At 45.1% G+C, this 18,513-nt stretch overlaps 1 protein-coding gene across 1 annotated transcript; it reads right to left on the bottom strand.

Annotated features, from left to right (window-relative positions):
- Positions 1–2,030: 2,030 nt before the first annotated feature.
- CD9 (CD9 molecule) lies at positions 2,031–18,098 on the bottom strand. The gene is made up of 8 exons (XM_030041094.2): positions 17,909–18,098; positions 10,964–11,066; positions 7,967–8,064; positions 6,675–6,749; positions 5,631–5,723; positions 4,955–5,044; positions 3,080–3,163; positions 2,031–2,373 (listed from the first exon to the last, which is right to left on the bottom strand). The coding sequence occupies exons 1-8, from the start codon at positions 17,972–17,974 to the stop codon at positions 2,308–2,310; spliced, it is 675 nt and encodes a 224-aa protein (XP_029896954.1). The 5' UTR covers positions 17,975–18,098; the 3' UTR covers positions 2,031–2,307.
- Positions 18,099–18,513: the final 415 nt, after the last annotated feature.

The following is an 18,513-nucleotide window of genomic DNA, read 5'->3' as shown; positions in this document are numbered from 1 at the left end:
TTCTTGCCAAAAGGAAAGTAATACTCAAGCAATAAGCAGTAGCTCTTCTCTGATAAAAGAAGACTTACTTATCCATCTGTTGGTTACTCAGAAAACACCAGCCTACACACATAGGATGTTCAAAGAGAAGGGCCAAAGATTCAGCTGTAGGACTTAAAATACAGGGGAAGGGGGCAGGCAGAGAGGCACAAAGTGTTGCATTAAACAATGTGGTTAAGGCAGCAGCGTTGCAAGGTAAAGACTAACTCGCAGGAAGCCCCCATCCAGCTTCTGTCAAAGATGGCAACAGTGGAAGCTATAAACTTAAGTCTTCTGGATATTCAGTTGACCTGGATGCCAGTTTGAGAGCTTCCTCCACAGCCATCACCCAAACTCATCTCCTGAGCCGAGGTGCTGAGCCTACAGCTTAGTTCTCATCACCCTAGTTACAACCCACTGCATTTTCTTGGATGTTGACAAACACTGCTAGTGTTGGACTACAGCCACGTTGGATGTTGGCAACCCAAACACATGCACCAACATGGAGCAATAAAACCGAGGGCAGTTGAAGTCAGCAGTAAACTTTCATTATGGTTGACAGCAATTCAGCCCAGCTCCTTCAGGTGCCAGGTTCAGTCCCATGCCCAGAACGGCACAGCTGACAAAAACACTACTTCTCAGTTCTGCAAGAGCTCAGGGACATGGTAGGTCTCAAATTCCCATACAAGGTCAGATTTTTCCCTCCAGCCTCTCTCATCTATCCAAGGAGGAAAATTAGATCAACTCCTTTCTGGAGTTATTCCAGTCTCTGCAAGACACACAAAAGCATGATGACCATTTCACTTTTTTGAAATTCAGACTTTTTTTTTTTTTTACAAAGGCCCCATTAACACAGAATAGTGCAACACATTACAGAGGAGAGCTGTATGGTTTGCATAATCCCTTAAAGAAGTGACAAAGTGTAACACAAGGGTGGGCAATACATTCATGCATTAGTCCAGAGGTACAGCCAGAGCCTGACCCTCCACGGTTCTGGTATTTCTCATAATAAATACCAACCTCCTTTCAAAAGAAAGGTGGGAACAAGCAAGGACTACTACAAGACATTTGTAGCACCTAGAGGACAAAGACCAGAAGCTCCTAGGAACACAGCTGAGATACAACAGCAGGGAAACACCAGATACAGGTATAGAACATCAACTTGCTGGTAAGGATCCAAGTCCACAGGCAGCCCCCACCAGAAGATATTTTAAGAGAAAACCCAACACTTAAAAAGCCATTCAGAGTAGAAGTACAGGACAAGTTGGTAATTCCTTAGGCTAAGGGTTCCACACTAATGTCTCTGCTCCCTCCCATATCCATTTTTAAACTGAAACAGGATAGCCACAGCTCTAGCTGCTGCTGCAGGCAGGAACTGCAGAGCTGTACAGTAACCTCTCATGCAACTTTTGTTTTTTCCACTTGGAAACCTGAGATTTGGCACACATGCTGTAAGCCCTTGAGATTGTACTTCGGTGGCTTTAGAGAAACAAAGCACAAAGCCAGCCAACGAGAAAAATCTGGAGCATACACTATGGGAATCTGCCTTGTCAAGGGACCAAGGCTGTGTCAGATGCCAGGGGCCAGAGTTATGTCAGCAGACAGGCTGATAGAAGAAAGCCCAGCTGGCTCCAGGGTAGAGCCCAGCCTGTTTGCATCAAAGTACCACTGCCTGCATATCACCAGTGTGACAGTCATCCTTTGCCACCCTGTACAAAGATGACAGTAAAAGTGTTACAGCAGTAACATTTTAGGAATATAATTAAGAACTGCTTTTGTTCACACACAACAAGGAAAGGAAGAATGGCAACACCCTCCCTAACATGCTGACAGTCATCTTTTCTATTCCTTGGAATTCCTTTCAGATATGGCATTGGCACAGGAGTTACTTCCTGCTTTATACTAAAGCCCCAGTGATTTAACACTTTACACATTATGCAAGTTCAACTCCATGCTATGCATCAAACAGTATGATTAATAAGCATAGTAAAATCTCCTCTTCCCCATAAACATACAATACACCTTACTCTTTATTAAGTATCAAATTGTCTCCAACATAAATTACATCCAAATTATGTAAGTTTCAAGAAAGTCAGATATTTTATATACAATATTTGTCTTGAGTCAGATATACCTTTATCATTTTAACCTATAACAAAAAGCAAACCTACATCAGTACCAAATAAAGCATTAAAAAGGTAACAAATATATAACTTTTTAGAAATGCTTTCAGAACGCTAAAGTTAATGACAAAGATATTATAGTGCAGCAGTCTTGGGTTTTTAGCTCTTAGACCATTTCTCTGTTTCTGCGGATAGCACAGCAGAGAACCATACTGAATATCATGCCGAAAATCTGTAAAGAAAACAAATGCATTACAAATCAGGAGACCAAAGCACATTCTTTTATCAACATGGGCACAAGCATAGCTGCTCTTCCCAGCCCAGATGCCATTTTAACACTTCATTCTGCAGTTCATGTCCCTGCCCCTCCCTTCCACCTTCAAATTTCAGTCCATTCTCATGAATCCCCTTCACCCTCAATACTTAAAATACAAAAATAGATCAGCTATAAACCACTGCTGTAGCTCCTAAGAAATCATTGGTCATCCCAGCATATTTGCATCCACGTCATACTTTCCTCCAGAGAAGTCGAACAAAAAAGTGCAAATTTTCTTACTAACACTGTTATCTCAGTTCTCAAGCAGTCTTTGTTACAAAGGAAACAAAAGCAAGGATCCTCAAGAGATATTAGGATTAATAAGTGTGCTGGCAACACGACCAATACATCTTCGCCCTATCTATACATGCACTACTGATACAACTTCACCACTGCTAAAACTACAAGGAGGCAGATCCTAATCCAAAGCAGAAGCAGGGAGGTCCAGGACACTCCACCCTCTGCGCTGCCTCGGGGCCCCACAGCACACACCCTGGTCCTGCCACTACTTGTCATTAGCGGAATGGGCTTGTAGACTCCCATGCCAGGCACTGTTCAACAGACTTCTGCTGTAAGTATCCCTTGGTCATACAGCTACCCTCTAAGTAATCTCGAAACTCACCATTATTACAGCAATGCCAAGGCCAACTGCTCCAATCACATTCAATTTTGAATTGAAGACATCATCAATGGCAGCAGGGCACGACTGAAAAGAAACAAACTGTTCATTAGTGTTTCATACATACAAAAGGTTTGTTTCTGCTTGTTTGTCTGAGCTCAAGTCTGCTGACTGATGCTACACCTTTGACCAAGTCTGCTCGTGCTAGAGGTGAAGACTTATCTTTTGAAAGCTGCTTTGAACTGGCCTTTATTTTCACATCTTTAGAGAGAGCCAGGGATGTTGGCTCCACCACAAAAGTTGGTGGAGAAGTTTACATCTACTCTTCAAGTATCTAAACCTCTTAACTGCACCTTGGCTACAGCAGTTGATCAGGTAGATCAGGACCAACAGCAGTTGTACCAGACTTGTTACTAAGGGCTGTCAGCATTTAAGCTGCTGTATTGCTCAGCCCTTCTCAAAATAGATTTGAAACTGCTCTTGATACTTCCAATTGCTATTGTAATTTTGCAGACACCTTATGAACACACGGTACATGGGAATGGCAGGATTCCTCGAGCTGCATGCATACATGCTAGGCTGTGGGTAGATTCATAGAGGTGCCAGTCTGAAGCTCCGAGGACAATGAATTACCATTGTAACTGAGAAAAGAGTTAAGTACAGTCCTTTCCCCAGCAAAGACACATGGTAGCCAAGAAAAAGAACAAGGAAGTATTACAGAAGGACAGATATTTAGGAGCCTGATAGCTGGTCAAAGTCTCATCTCAACTCCTGTCCTACTTATTCCAGCAGCAGACTACAGTGAGCTGCTGAAAACTACCTTTTTCTTTAGTTGTTCCTTCTCCAGTCCAGAAGGAAAGACTGATCGAGGATTAAAGGGATATACTGGCAAGAATTAACCAGTTAAATCAGAATATCAATACAGACTTGCTTATAGGCACACAGATCAGCCACACCATTACATCCTTCTAATCTCACAGTCAATCTACTGTTTTTCTACAGTTGGGACTAGGCCATAAACACATCACACATGAAGTCAACAGATGAAACTAAAACACATTTAGAATAAAAGCAAACAATAAAACCTGCATGCCATCTCAGCTACTCCCATATAGTCTAACTCATAGCAGATTGTATGGATGGGACTAAAGATACAGTCTAAATACAGATTGAAACATCTCATGTGGTCAGATGCTTGCAGACACAAAATCATCTGTAGTGAAAGGAAAAGCACAAGTAATGTGAAAAAACTCAAGTCATTAACTGAATTCCTGCATTGCAAGAACCTTATTTACTGTGGGAAGACTCATACGTGAGGTCTTGGACCATGAAGCAAGAGCACAAGACAGTTGTAAGAAAGAGGAAAAGGGGTAGTTCAGAACTAAACAAAATCTCTCCTGTATCTGTGGCATACAGGCACCTTTGCAGCAGTATTTCAACACGGGAATCCAATTCAGAGAACTGGCTTCACAGTGACATACTCACCTGAACAGGCCATCAATGCATTATCCCCCTTCTTTTCCTTGCTAAAACTTCAGACCTGCTCCCACCCTGTGCTCTACTTCTCCCTAACCAAGAGGGGAGGCAACAACTCCCGTGCTGCATTTTTTTTAGGTGAAGTTTTGGCCTTATGCTGTCCACCACGCCAGTGAGTCTAGTGACACACAGACTGCACATTTCCTGTGCAAGTTCAGATTTCCTGCTGACCCTGCTTGTTCTTTCCACAGTAACAGTATGTTGATTTTCCACAGCCAGACTGATTATAGAGTTAGGTTGCTAAGTGTCACATGGGAATTTCCCATGGACTGGAAGTGTCAGAAACATGTTTCTCATTCTACTCATTGGGCAGAGCTGTTGTTAAATTAAGTCATGCTTTACCATTACAGTAATCGACTCCAGCGTGGTCTTCTTCGGACAGGTGTCCATGAACTGCTGCTCAAGAAATCCTGTAAGACCACAGCAGTCTAGCTACAAGAGAAAACAGGAGGAAGAGGCAGGTTAAATAATCCTTATTTTTGCTCTGTATTTATTTGGTAAAAAGGAAAAACAGATTACATTAGGTTTTATTACAGACCTTATGCAAACTTACTTAGAAGTCCTGCCAATGTAACTGCTATAAACCTGATTTTAAAAAGCCTTTATTGCATTAAAGGACAAGATTCTGAAAGGAGGAGCTAGATCTCATTAAGTATACACACATTAATTTTGGTGACAGCTTGTACAGACACAAAGAGGAACTCCTCACAGACATGCAGGTGTGCAGGCTATGGTGCCTCTAGATCAATACCACAGGTCTAGAGTTACCCAGGTTGCTTCCAAGTTTGTTTAGGAAAACAAGAACTAGTTCTATGCATTTCAGAGGTTCAGAGGGACAAAAAGGCATACTGAATTCACCGATGCTATACAAAGAGATCTTCTCTGCAATTTGTTACTAATGCTCCTTTGGTTTCTTCTCGTTAGTAAGGTACTACACTTGTACAGGGGACTGGATGACATGAGGAACAGTGTGAAGAAGCTGCATTACTGTCTGGTTTAATTATAATCATGTACTTACAGCTAACTGAAATGCTTTCAGTGTCTCTCGGGCAGCTGGTTGAGATCTCTTTCCATAGGTTTCCTTGTAGAAGTCCTTTAACTCTTCAATAACCTACAAGATAGCAAAGAGTTGTGGTGTATTACGCTTACCTTAATATCAATTATGGAGAACTTGTTTTGAGCTAGGCATTAAAAATTCTGCAACCTACAATACCCATCCCTTTGACATGTAGAAATAGAGGGTGGGAACAGAGGGTGGACAGCATTTCTCACCCAAACGGGTGAGCCTAACTGGTACGCTCACCTTAAAAGCCACACCTAAACAGATAAGATTCAGTTTCCCTTCCAAAGTTCTGAGCTTCTAGGAGGAGTGAGAGAACCAAGTCTTTGCCCACTGGTTACACAGAAATATTCCCTATTAATTTCTGTACCCCAGAAGCTGCTATATTCCCCTGCTGTATAGTACAAGCAGAAAAGCAACCCTGATCACCAAGCACCTTATTTTGAAATAAGACAGAATCTTGACTGCTTCTGAGGGGACAGCCCAGGTCAGTCATGGTTTAGATGCAGAAGCATTCAGCCCATAGCTGACCCAGCTCATATATAGAAGTGGTAAAGCTTCACTGATGGTCTGCTTCATTTCACAGCTCAGCCAGGAGGGTATCTCTAGCATGCAACAGCATCTTGGATTCTGGTTTCTCTGCTACAGTCTCATTTGTAAATATTAATTTTTTGTATTGTTTTGCTCGAATGCATCTTCTTCCTCTCCCCCAAATTCCCTGGGCAATCAGGATTTGACCAGTACTGCTATAGATTTCAGTAGACTGCTAACTTTCTGTGGGCGCAGTCATAGAATCACAGAATGGTTTGGGTCAGAAGGGACTTTTAAAGGTCATCTAGTCCAGCCCCCCTCCCACAGGCAGGGACACCTTCCACTAGACCAGGTTGCTCAAAGCCACATCCAACCTGGCCTTGAACACGTCCAGGGATGGGGCATCCACAACTTCTCTGGGCAACCTGTTCCAGTGCCTCATCACCCTGCCAACTTTTAAGAGCAACCTACCTGTTCTTTATTTGCAAATCCCCAGATAGCAGCAGCAATTTCAAGGGCAAAAATCACAAAAAGGAAGAGGAAGAACTAGAAAAGAAAGACCACATCATTAGTTAAGACCATAGCACCACAAAACAGCTTCACACATACATACTGCAAGCTTGTCCAGTCCCCAGCACCCAGCCTTGTGCGAACTGTCACTCAACCAGATTCCAGTTGGAGGTCTGAAACACTGGTAAGACTAGGAAAGAGGACACACTGCACTGGGTCAGCACTTCTTCCCAGGAGCGTCAGAAAGCCTGGCAGTGTTTTCCAAGCAGAAGTCCTCCTTTTTGATCAGCGTTAATTAAAACCAATCATCTATTAACTCAAACTTTGAAGTTGCCCAGGTCACTCAGACACATCACAACAGCTGACACCACTTCTTCTCTGGTTTGTCACTCCTATTGCTTTAGGAGTCATTACTTAATACCCAGCTTGCCTCCAACTCCCAGAGGTCTAATGGTCAGTTTGTTTTATTTCTATTTTATGTGATACACAAGTGTCATCTCTGTGTTTAATTGACTACCAGGTCCAAAACACCACTACCATTTAAAGGCACTTTAAAGAGGGATGTTCAGAATTACAACAAAGGGCTAGAAGCATTATTTTGCAAGAAATACACAAAATTAACTTCTTCCATGACACAGAAGGGGAATTGTTCTTTCACCAGCTATAGTAGTAGTCTTTTATTAACTAAGTCTTCTGGTTATTTGGCTGAGTAGTTCCACAAGTGTACAGATGTGCATGAACCCAGTAAGCTCTACTGGCCCTTCCAGTCTGAAAACAATGAGGTTGCTCTCCAATAATTGGCTTGCAGAGCAGTTGTCAACTAGAAGAGCTCATCCTGTGATTATGAACAGTAGAGGCTTGTTGTTTCAAGGATCAAATACCACAGTTCTAGTCTCAAAGATTAAAGATTGCACAGCCTTCAGAGTTCAGGACAAACTGTTTAATAAACAGCATTACTCTTATCAACATTTTAGTTCTGTGTTCACACATGCTCCCAGTCTTGATACTTCAATGTCTGAATATGATGACCCTAACGCCTGAAGTCATCCTATATTCAAATACAACAGGCACATTTGGATTCAGGGCCAGAAGTGGAAGCTACATCTAACATTGTAGCATTATGTAGGTGACCATGACTTTAAACATTGTGGAGCCAAAACAATCAGCATCTGCTGCCCTTGAACTGCACAGCAATATTTTCCTTCCTTTCTCATTGTGCTGCTAAAAATTGAAAAGCTACTCTGAACACTTACCAGGCCAAGCATACATTGAGATTCCTGCAATGCACCACAGCATCCCAAGAAACCAACCAGCATCATAAGTGCACCAGCTCCAATAAGGATGTAAACTCCTAGGGAGGAGAAAAATGGAGACATGTATACAGGCTAGTTGAGACCTCAGCAGCAAGGTATAAAATTAGTTGCTCCAGAAATAGCATTTGTAGCTTTTGCCAAGGTTTAAGTTTCTTTACTGAGGTGTTCCAAGCAAATAAAGGGCTGTGCTTAATTTTCAAAGCAAACACATCAAGACTTGTGGTGGAATGCATTGATAAATAAAAACTTCAATTTACAACAATTAACATGTCCCCTACTGCAGTTTCACAAGTTTTAGAAAACAGGCAGGATAAAGCCATCTCAAACTGTAAGACACATGTTAAAACTGGCTCAGAGCCAGAGTTATCAACTTATCTTCAGATGAAGGGTGTTGCAGTTAGAGACAGCTGGAACTAGTGATTTATCAACATCTGAGAATTCTTGAAGCATGTTACCTCTAGGAGAATGGGTATTAAAAAGCATCATCATAATCTGTCATAAGGCTTTAAATGCTTTCCTACCCTGCTTTTCCATCAGGAAACACTGAATTATTCCATCAGTCATGGAGGTACAAGTCTACACTTCAGCTGCCTAACTTGACAGCGTCTCTAACCACAAGAAACTCCGCATTTTCTGCTTTTGCAAAAGCAGATACTTCTTCAAACTACATCAAGTGGCTGAGCCTGTAGACCATTCTGCCCAGAATTTAGGTAGCAAGTGTGCTGGAGCATAGAGAGCAAAGATTTCTGCGCTAAAAGACTCCATTTATGCACAAACCTTTCCTCCTAAGCTTGGGAACTGCTAGCCTAAGCATTACAGCTGCTAGCTGGTGAGAGCAAGATGTAGCAAGCAAAACATCTCCCAAAGGATGGCAAGAAAGTATTATTGGGGTGGTGAAACACGAGACAAAGAATCAGCACAAAGCATGTGCAATTAGTATGACATTTCTATCAATGTAAACAAAAATTGGGTCTCTCTGGCCCTCAGAGGCCAAATCAATACTATTTAAAGAAAGCCATATGTGAGCATTTGCAAATGATATTTTCTAGATGCAAACCGGTAAGATTAGCTGCCAAAATAAACATCTGCTTGATTAAGCACATGTAAATGATTAAGCCTGACATTTCTTATCAGCAGGAAATTCTGGCACCAATTTTTTTACCCCAGCTTAAACTTTCTGCATTTAAAAAAAAAAGTCCATCAGAAAAGCTTTTGAGGTACCCTGCTTTGTTACTAGGTGCAAATTGACAGATTCTTTCAGTTTCCTATTGGAAACTGCAGTCAATAACCACTCCCAGAAAAATGTTAAAACAGTAATTCCTGTTAAACTTTTTAAAACTCAGTTTAACCTACAGAGACTTCAAGTAGGTTTCACTGGCTGAATGCAGCCAGTAGATTAAGTATCACATCATAAAACTTTTATGCTTTAGGAGGTGAAAGAGTTGTTTTAGACTACCCAGAATAAGACTTGTTAAATATTCAGCTCAATGGCTAAGTTTAGATTTCTGTTCCCTTTCCAAGGTCCAGTTAAAAGCATCTGGAAATCTTCCTGGCAGCTGCAAGAACCCAGTTTGCTACCTTGCCAGCATATCAAGGGTGAAATGCCAACTTTCTCACAGAAGAGCCATCTACATGCCTGTGGCCTCTTCATGGAGTCGCACAAGCATTTCAATATTCCCAACTACTGTCTCTAACAAGCCCAACTCACCATTCCTAACAGTACTCCCTGTAGGCACAGGCTACCCTGGTACTATAAGGCTGCAACAGAAGCTGTACCACCCAGCATGCCCCACACCACCCTTACTGACCCTTTAGACACCAGTTTGGGTGTTGTGACAGGTTGAGTAGCTCACCATAGGAGCCAGTTTTCCTGGCAAGAGAAAGGCCAACCTAACCATGCTGTGGATGGCTAATGAGTGATGCCTGGCAAATCCACATGCTACTGGGATGTGAAATAGGTATGCATAAGGATTGTCCAAATCAAAGATGACAGACACCTATGTAAGAAAGGTACATATTTGAATTTGCTTTCTTCAATTGTTAGAGGTCTTCAAACACAGCTACTGGGTTTCAAGAAGTGTTTGAGCACCTACAAGTGACAACCAAAGAAGCACATGTTCCTCTGCCCAAGCTTAAAAGTGACTGTAGAGATCAAAACCAGCCAGTTAGGATAAAATCCTATTCAGTTAGGAACTCCTACAACATTAGAATAACAAGCTGAAGACACATGTGTTTGTCCCTTAATTGGTAATCTTGCAAAACAGAATAGATCAAGGAATAACTTCCACCTGGCCTAACTAGAGCTACATTGATCTAGGTCACATGTAATAGTTGCTCATATAGACCAAGATATTTGTGCATCCTTTCCATTATGTTCAGTATAAATTAGCATACACAGGGCTGTAAGAGTCAGACAGTAGTACATATGCTTCTTCTGAGAGATGAGGCAATAGACTTGGGGTTTTGGGGTAGCTTAGGTTGGTCACTTTGGAGGAAATAATTAGTTATTGATGTCACCTGTGACTATTCATTTAGTTGAGTGAAACTTTGCTGACTTATATTGTGAGAAGCATCAGGAAGAGACACCCTCTGTGTCTACCAAGAGTCCTCCCTGGTATGCTTACAAACAAAATGCTTACCAACAGCACCCAAAAAGCAACTGCAGGGTTTAAGCTGGGAAAAAGGTGAAGCAATATGTAATGCATAAAGAGCCAAGTAACAGCTAGCATGACACTGCTGCTGTCTGTGTGAGAGCTCAAAACAGAGGCTGGCCCCCTGCACCAGCCAGGGGAAGCTGCTCTGTCCCACCAAGGCTGTTTAGGGCAGTTTTGTCTTTAGCCTCTTTGTCTTAGCCTGAGGAAGACAAAGGTTTCTAAGCAGTCTGGAAATCAGGGTGCAAAAGTGTGATCTATCACCCCGAGCCATCTCCTTGCTTACCTGTGTAAAACGTTGTGTTGTTGGATTCCAGTTCAAAGATGCTTTTGGTCTGTGAATCAAACCGAAGCCATAGTCCAATTGCAAGAACTGCTGTCCCTGCGAGCTGTAACGACAAGTAAGTCTTGTTAAATAATACCAATTAATACGTTCACCCTTGCATTAGTAGCACCAGAAGTAAACACAGGATACAGCTGTTATTTAAAGAGGTGGTGACAAAGAACCAGCATAAAAGCATGGGGATACCAGAACAAGAACAAACTTAGTTCCTGACATGAAGCATCTCACTGACAGATGCGTTTGCGTGTTAAACCACAATGCCACACAAGAACAATGCCGTTCTTGTTCTTTACTGAAAATACCCAAGGTTTACCAAAGTGCCAAGTGTCAGTATTTCCACTGACCCCTCCACCCATTGTTTTATTCTGGGTGACCACAATGACATTGTATGGCTTAGCAATCTTAAATCTTCACACTGAAGGACTAGTGTATCACAAGAAAAAGTGCCTTGTAAGGCCAGCTAAAAGTTTTAGCATATTAAACAGACTGGTAAGAGTTCAGTGTACCACAGTACAAAGTTTAGAAAGAGTGCTCTTTCTTGCAAAACAGGATAAAATGAATCCAGTAAAGTTACTGCACTGACAAGAGGAAAACACAGGCTACTGAAACAGCAACACAGCTGTGTGCTGATCTGGAACAATGCAATCAAGTTATAGATAAAAATATTTAGTTTTATTTTATTATCACCTCTGTCTGTGTGCCTCAGGTTCCTCAACATTGGTGCCAGTGTTTGCAGAAAGTCATTGTGTGTATAAATTAGCTTCTGGGTGAAGCATCTGGCAGAAGGCATCAGAGAAGTGTTGCAAGAGGGAGTTGCACTCTGGTATGGCAAACACTAACAGTTTGCCTTGAACAGACTGAATCCTCCCCACTTTAAAAAGAAAAAACTGGAGTCATCTTGCATGCAAAAAAGAAACCAGGACAAACTAGAAAGCTGGAGAGTGTGCTTCTCAGCTCTTCCTTCTCTCCTTTGAAGACCATTTAACTATCAAAAAAAACTCTACAAAAGTGAGATGAGGACAGAAATACCACACATAGCAGCAGACATTAAAAATTTAATCTCAAGAGTGAGCAATAAGCTTAGAAAGTCTGGAGCTTTGGTTAGGCAAAGCATGCATGAAAAGAAAAAAAACCCAAAGCCTTATCTCTGATAAGAAGTTCTTTCTAGAAGGGAACAACATTCTTGATTCACCACCAAGAAACTGGAAAGTGTTTACTAATGTCAATTTTCAGTATATAATACAGAAGGCATTCCCACAGAAGGCACCTATGGGTATACTCCTTACTTCCACACCAAGCCAAACACCCCCAGCCCCACGCTCTCCCCATGGGGAGCCCAAGAGCCCTTTCTCCCCACTATGGGAGCATTTGCATCGAAAGGCAGGCACAGCTTTGCTGCCCATGGTTGTCTTCTCCAGCCTCCTAGGCTTGCTCTTCCAAAAAAAAAAAAAAACCAAAAAACCCCAAAACACCCCCAAAAACCCAAACCAGGGAACGCTTTGAAGATTCACACAGGACAAAGAGGATGGACCTAAGCAAAGGTTTAAGGGAAGGTATATCCCTTGTGGCTTCTCAGCAGAAAGCATCCCAACTGAAGTGCTGAAGGGCTCAGGTATCAGTGAAGAAAAGCAAGAGGCCAGCCGTGCCAGAAAAACCAGCATTTCTTGTACAGCAGGCACCTGACTCCCAAGGCTGCCTCAAAGAGGAGCTGCAGGGTTTTAGCTGGGAAAAAGATGAAGTGATACACAATGCAGAGAGAGCCAAACCCAAACAGAGGTTTCCAGACCTATGCAAAAGGCACTTTGTTGGTGTCAGGGGTGCGTAGGCGCAGGCTTACTCACAAAGCACGCAGCGAGAACAAAGCCTGCACATACCTGCAGCTTTCCTTGTCAGGGCTATGCTGACAAAATGATTTTAAGTTATACTGAAGAACCTTGGTAATACACAGTATGTCACAGCAGCGTTATTATTTCAATTTACTGTGCCACAGCAGCACCCCAGGGGAAGGGAGAGGTGCAGGAGAGGGACTGGCAGAGAGAAGGGTTGCTGGTCCACCTGTGCTCACTGCTACAGCCTCACTTGAAAAAAAGCCTTTGCAACCTCATCTCACTTCAGGTCAAAAGCCAGGAGGGCTTAGCGATGGAAAACTCTCACACTGCTTCTAGCCTACAGTTAAGTCACCCAGTATTTAATAATACTGTCTGAGACTCACTTTCCTGGGTCAGTCTTCAGCTTTTATAGGCATCCAGATCTGCAGCATTAGGAGAAGAAACCTACAGCCTCCGCTTCTTTTGCTAGCACTCATGAATTGCAAAGCCACAAGCCTGAGCACACCCAGCTGCCTGCTATGTCAGTGGTTTGACAAGCCTCACTGTTGGAGCAGAGGGCTCCGGGGCAGCGCTGCAAATGGAGCAGGGCACAGCAAAGGACTGTCAGAACTAAAACCCAGAGCTGATCCCCCAGCAGACCTTTAAGGCTGAAGTATTCAAACTGTGAAGAAACTCCAAGTCATGCTACAACCACATAGATAATCCTACAAGTCCAAACAAAGCAGAAGGCTCAGTTAATGATCTCTTCAGAAACAAACTGGCTGGTTAACATTAGGGAGAGCTGACATACCTAATATGGTTCCTTTCCGAAAAGGAAACTTAACTCTGGGTGGTGGGGGCAAGGGTTAAGTGGCACATTTTCTCCTTGGGAAGGCAGTCGTCCTGTGAAAAAGATGATCACAAGGAGGCAAGAGACTTGTGGGATCACAGAACAGTGATAATATGTAATGCCAGGGAACTGCTCCACATAACTAAAAAACAGTAGGATTAAATAAAGAGATAGTTCTCTCCATGGTGGACTAGCAAAAAAAATGCAGCTCCGTCTTCTGAAGCTTCCCTCTTTTCAGACTTAATACCCCTCAGTTCTTGCTCACTGACTCTTTCAGTACAGTCAGGCCCTACCCACTACCGGGCCAGCCGTGATCCTACGGACCTCTAACATGCTTCTCTCATCTGTTTCCAGGCTGAAGAATCCCAGTCCACCCACAGTTCCTGGTAACAGAAACCCCCCTCTTCCTTTCCCAAACATTACCAAGCTCCACTCTGTTCCTCTCAAGGTAGGCAGAAGACTGGAGCAGCCCACAGCACTGCAGGACACCAGCACACCATGGATTTGTGCAGTGGCATCTTCTTTCCTCTTCTCTAGCTCCTTTGCTTCTGAAGCTGGTTTTCCTCTGGTGCTGCTGAGCCATTGCAGACCCTTTTCTCCCAAGACCTCATTGCTCTGTGGCAGCAGCTGCCCCTGAACCAACTAGTTCGTAACTCCGGGCTGCCTCCTGCTCCTGCCTCCCACACATGTTACTCCATGCCTACCTTCGGCGAGTGTCACCCTCTGCTTTGTCACACAGCCTGCTACGCCAGCATGCACCCATCTTTGTTGCTCTGAGTAATGGATGCTGCTCAAGCACCGAAGTGTTACCTCGCCAGCTTTTCCAGGTTAGGTGGGACTGTACTGACCACCACGCAGTTTGCTCCTGCACACCAGCTCTGCCGGTTCTCCCCCCTACAAGAGAGTTCCACCTCAGCTCAGCCCTGCCTCCGCTCAGTCAGCAGTTTCATCCCCGCCAGGGTCTTACTCCAGGACTGCTTCATTTCCCTAAGAACCCTGAGATTTCCAGCAGACATCGAACAAGTGAACTAACATCAACCAGCCCTTGCTCTCTCCAAGATGCAGGCTTTTAAAGGCTTCAAGTTAACAGCTTCATCAAGCCGAACTTCCCCTTGCAGTAGCCATTCTCTCTCCTCCAATGTCACATCTCCATGCATACACCAACTTTTTATTTTTAAAGAATCTTCTCCTCTGCCTATTCCAGAGGCACCATGTGTGCCACTCTCTACATCCCCCCAAATAACGTAAAACAAAAAACCTAGCCTCAAATTCACCACATTCCAGCCCTCTGGCATTGAGGCAGGTGGTGAGCAGGTTTTCCCTAATCACAACGCATTTATAGTTCTGAAGTAACTGTTGCGTGACCCTGGAAAGTTGTTAATCAGCATGTACTGTTGCTGTTTCACCACCTTTTCATCGGGAGGTCAGTTCAAGGCTGTGAGGGATTCAGAGTCAAAGACAAGTTACAGCACAGAACTTCGCCAAGGTCTTCCCCAAGCACCCCCACCCAGTAAGAGAAACTCCCACAGAACATCACTCCCATCACAGCTCTTACACCCGGACCCATTACTGTCTGTAAAGGCTCCCCTGGAAGCTCCCTGGTCCTAATGTGTCTGAAGAGGGACTATATTACTTGGGTTTGCTTTTGGAAGTTATTCCTAAAGCTTTCCTTTGGCTAGCCTTATTATATTTGTGCATTTGACTCACCAGCATTTATGAACCTTTATCTCCTTCCTTCGGACACAGCTTCAACTTTCTGGGATTTTCCCAATTTTTGTTTTAATAGCCTCCTATACCAAGCTGTTTCACTCTTTCCGCTTCCTCTCGCCCTTGCTCAAGTCTCTGATGGAGACAAATACATGCCACCTAACATGCAATCTACAAATACCCACAGGTTTACTACAGACCATTTAATTCCTCACCTGTCCTTTTGAGGCAACTTATTTTAAAAAGGGGGTACTGTGTAAGCTCAACCACAGTTTCAAAGGACCTTTTAGCTTCTCTTGCTCCAGGAGGTGCGCTAAATCTAACTACATCATTGTCACCATTCACGAGTAGCACTTGGGCAATAGGACCCCACACCCACGGACTACTCAGAAGCAAGCAAAGGCTTATCCCTCCCCTTGAGGGGGGTTCCCAAAGCCAAGACCCAGTCACTGGTTGTGCCTTCAATTTTAGGATCAGAATTGCACTCCAGCACAACACTTCTTCTCAATTCCATTATTTAATAGACTTTTCACATCTCCAATACCATAAGAAACATTAAAGCTGCCTTTCTTATTAGGGTTGTTCCTGCCCTCTAGTGCTGCCTGCCTCAAGACACTTTTCTTTTTACACCATTCATTGAGGCCTAACAGTCTAAAATAACCCTAAATATTGCTACTTTATTCCTCCATAGAGGACACGAGGATCACTAACACCACGCTTGAAACTCCCTTTTGACAGGGGAGTGCCCTTTTGGTAGGGCAGAGATCCACACTGTGAGCCCTGAGAGCCAACAGCTACCCAGGCTTGTCTACACACACTTATCTCTGGCTTAACAGGTCAAGCCTGCATCCACGCTTCCTGGGCACCCAAAGGTGCAAGTAAAGCTGCTGAGCTTTATTACCATGACACCCCTGAGCAACAGATACCTCCTGAGCTAAATGCTCCCTATTCTCAGCCCTGGGTCCCAGAGAGGCAAGTGGTGATGCTCACGTTAAGAGAGTCTTTGAGGCAATGCCTTTGCCACAACAAGCATTCTTGGGCTATAAAATAGTTTGTAGAAAGTCCGTAGCTTTAAAAAAAAAAGATAAAAAGCTACAAAGCAAACTATGACTATTTCCTCCTGTTTCAACAAGAGGTTTAGCACCTCACTGACCCAGAGGTTTCAGCCACTGCGTTGTTAGGCTTTTTCTTCTTACCAGCTATAACCCTCCAAATCTGACCCCCCTGCTCATACTCCTGGTGAGTCTCAGGTGGCAACACATGCTTTCCTGAGCCCTTGTGAAGTTCCTCTGCACAACTTCCCTCAGCTGCAGCCCAGTTCCATTTTCTCACTTTGCTGAAACCCATTTTTGAGAGTATTTTATCCATTAGTGTTGCGTCTTCCAGTCATCCCACGCACAATACTGTAACTGACTCCAGAAGCGGTTTCTTTCCACAGCTCTGACTTAATTCCTCCACAACAGAGGGTGAAAAGGAGTCATGGGCGCATTTCTCTGCTGTAGCAGATAGCCAAGAGAAAGCTCTTTTTTTTGAACCGCACACTTCACAACGACACATCAGGCACGCAGGCGGTTGTACTGTGTTTCCTGTGTACTTCTCCCCAAGGCAGACGATGCCAAATTCAGATGTCCACGCCCCGAGTGCTTGAGAAGCAGCCATAATCTCTCAGTTAAGCCAAGCTTTCTGACGCTGCCTGGCAAACAAGACAGTCGTGCCAGAAACCGCGCTGGAGATGCCATTTCCACTCGTGACGGTGGCGTGCTCCTACAGATTAAACTATGTGAGGATTTTCTTTACAAGATGCTGCCCAGAAGATCCGAGGCAGAAGCCACAAACGAGACGCGACGATCGCAACCACAAATGCTAGCTTGAAGAATCGGCTCACTGCCTCCTGTTACAGCTTTCACGCCGCAAAAACCTACCGAGAAGTACAACCCGCAAAGAGAGTTTTTCTGGGCCAGCTGTAGGTACCTCTGGTGGGTTGGGGGGAAGCTACCTTCACACCTAGCGTACCCCACACACGTTAACGGGCAGCCTGCCTTAGGCTAACCCCAATCCTACTAAAAAAAATAAGAAATAATAAACGAGCGAGCCGGCTGTATGTCTTATTCAGACGCCTCCCGCCGAGCTTCACGGCACGCAGCACACTTCGTGCCGCAACAGGTAACCGGGCCCCGCGGCGGAGGGTGAGGGGGAAGAAGCGCCCACCGGGGGTGGCCGGCGGAGAGGGGGGAGAGGTCGGGCGGCCGCAACGGGAGCGGCGGGGGGGGGGGGGGGGGGGGGGCGGAGAAGGGGAATGGGGGGGGCAGGGCCTGTCCCGCCGGGGGGGCGTGGGGGAAGAAGTAAGGAAACCGACAAAACCGAAACGAAACAGCGACGACAAAAAACCCGAACAAACCCACAAAAACAATAAAGCCACCGCTCCCGGCACTTCGCCGCCCCCCCCCCCGCTCTCCCGGGCAGCCCCGCCGCGGGCTCCGCAGCGGGGCGGGCTCCCCTGAGGCCGGGCCGCGGGTCCCTCACCCAGAAGATGAAGTTGAAGCCGAAGAGCAGGTACTTGATGCACTTGGTGCCTCCTTTGACGGGCATGGCGGCGGCGGGAAGACGGCGGCAGCGACAGCAGCGGCGAAGACACCTCCGCCCGGCGCCACTCCTTAAATCCGGCTCCCCCCCTCCCCGCCCCGTCTCTCCCGGGCTCTCCCCTCGCCCGGCCTCCTCCCCGCCCCCGGGCCGCGCCCCGGGCCGGCCGCCCAATGACCGGTTCCCGCCGCCGCCCCGCACCTGCTGCCGCCCCGGTGAGGCCGGGGGGTGAGGGGGTGTGGGGTGTGTGTGAGGGGGTATGGGTGTGTGAGGGGGGTATGGGTGTGTGTGAGGGGTGTGTGTGTGTGAGGGGGTATGTGTGTGTGAGGGGGGTGTGTGTGTGAGGGGGTGTGGGTGTGTGTGTGAGGGGGTATGGGTGTGTGTGAGGGGTATGGGGTGTGTGAGGGGGGTTATGGGTGTGTGTGAGGGGGTATGGGTGTGTGTGAGGGGAGTATGTGTGTGTGTGTGGGTGGTGTGTGTTTGTGGGGGGGTGTGTGTGAGGGGGTGTGTGTGTTTTGTGGGGGTGTTTTGATGGGGGGTGTGTGTGC

Source organism: Aquila chrysaetos, chromosome 17, assembly GCF_900496995.4.
Source record: "Aquila chrysaetos chrysaetos chromosome 17, bAquChr1.4, whole genome shotgun sequence".
Taxonomy (NCBI): Eukaryota; Metazoa; Chordata; class Aves; order Accipitriformes; family Accipitridae; genus Aquila; species Aquila chrysaetos.
The sequence above is the reverse complement of the archived record's forward strand: the minus strand, read 5'-3'. Positions and strand labels throughout refer to the sequence as shown.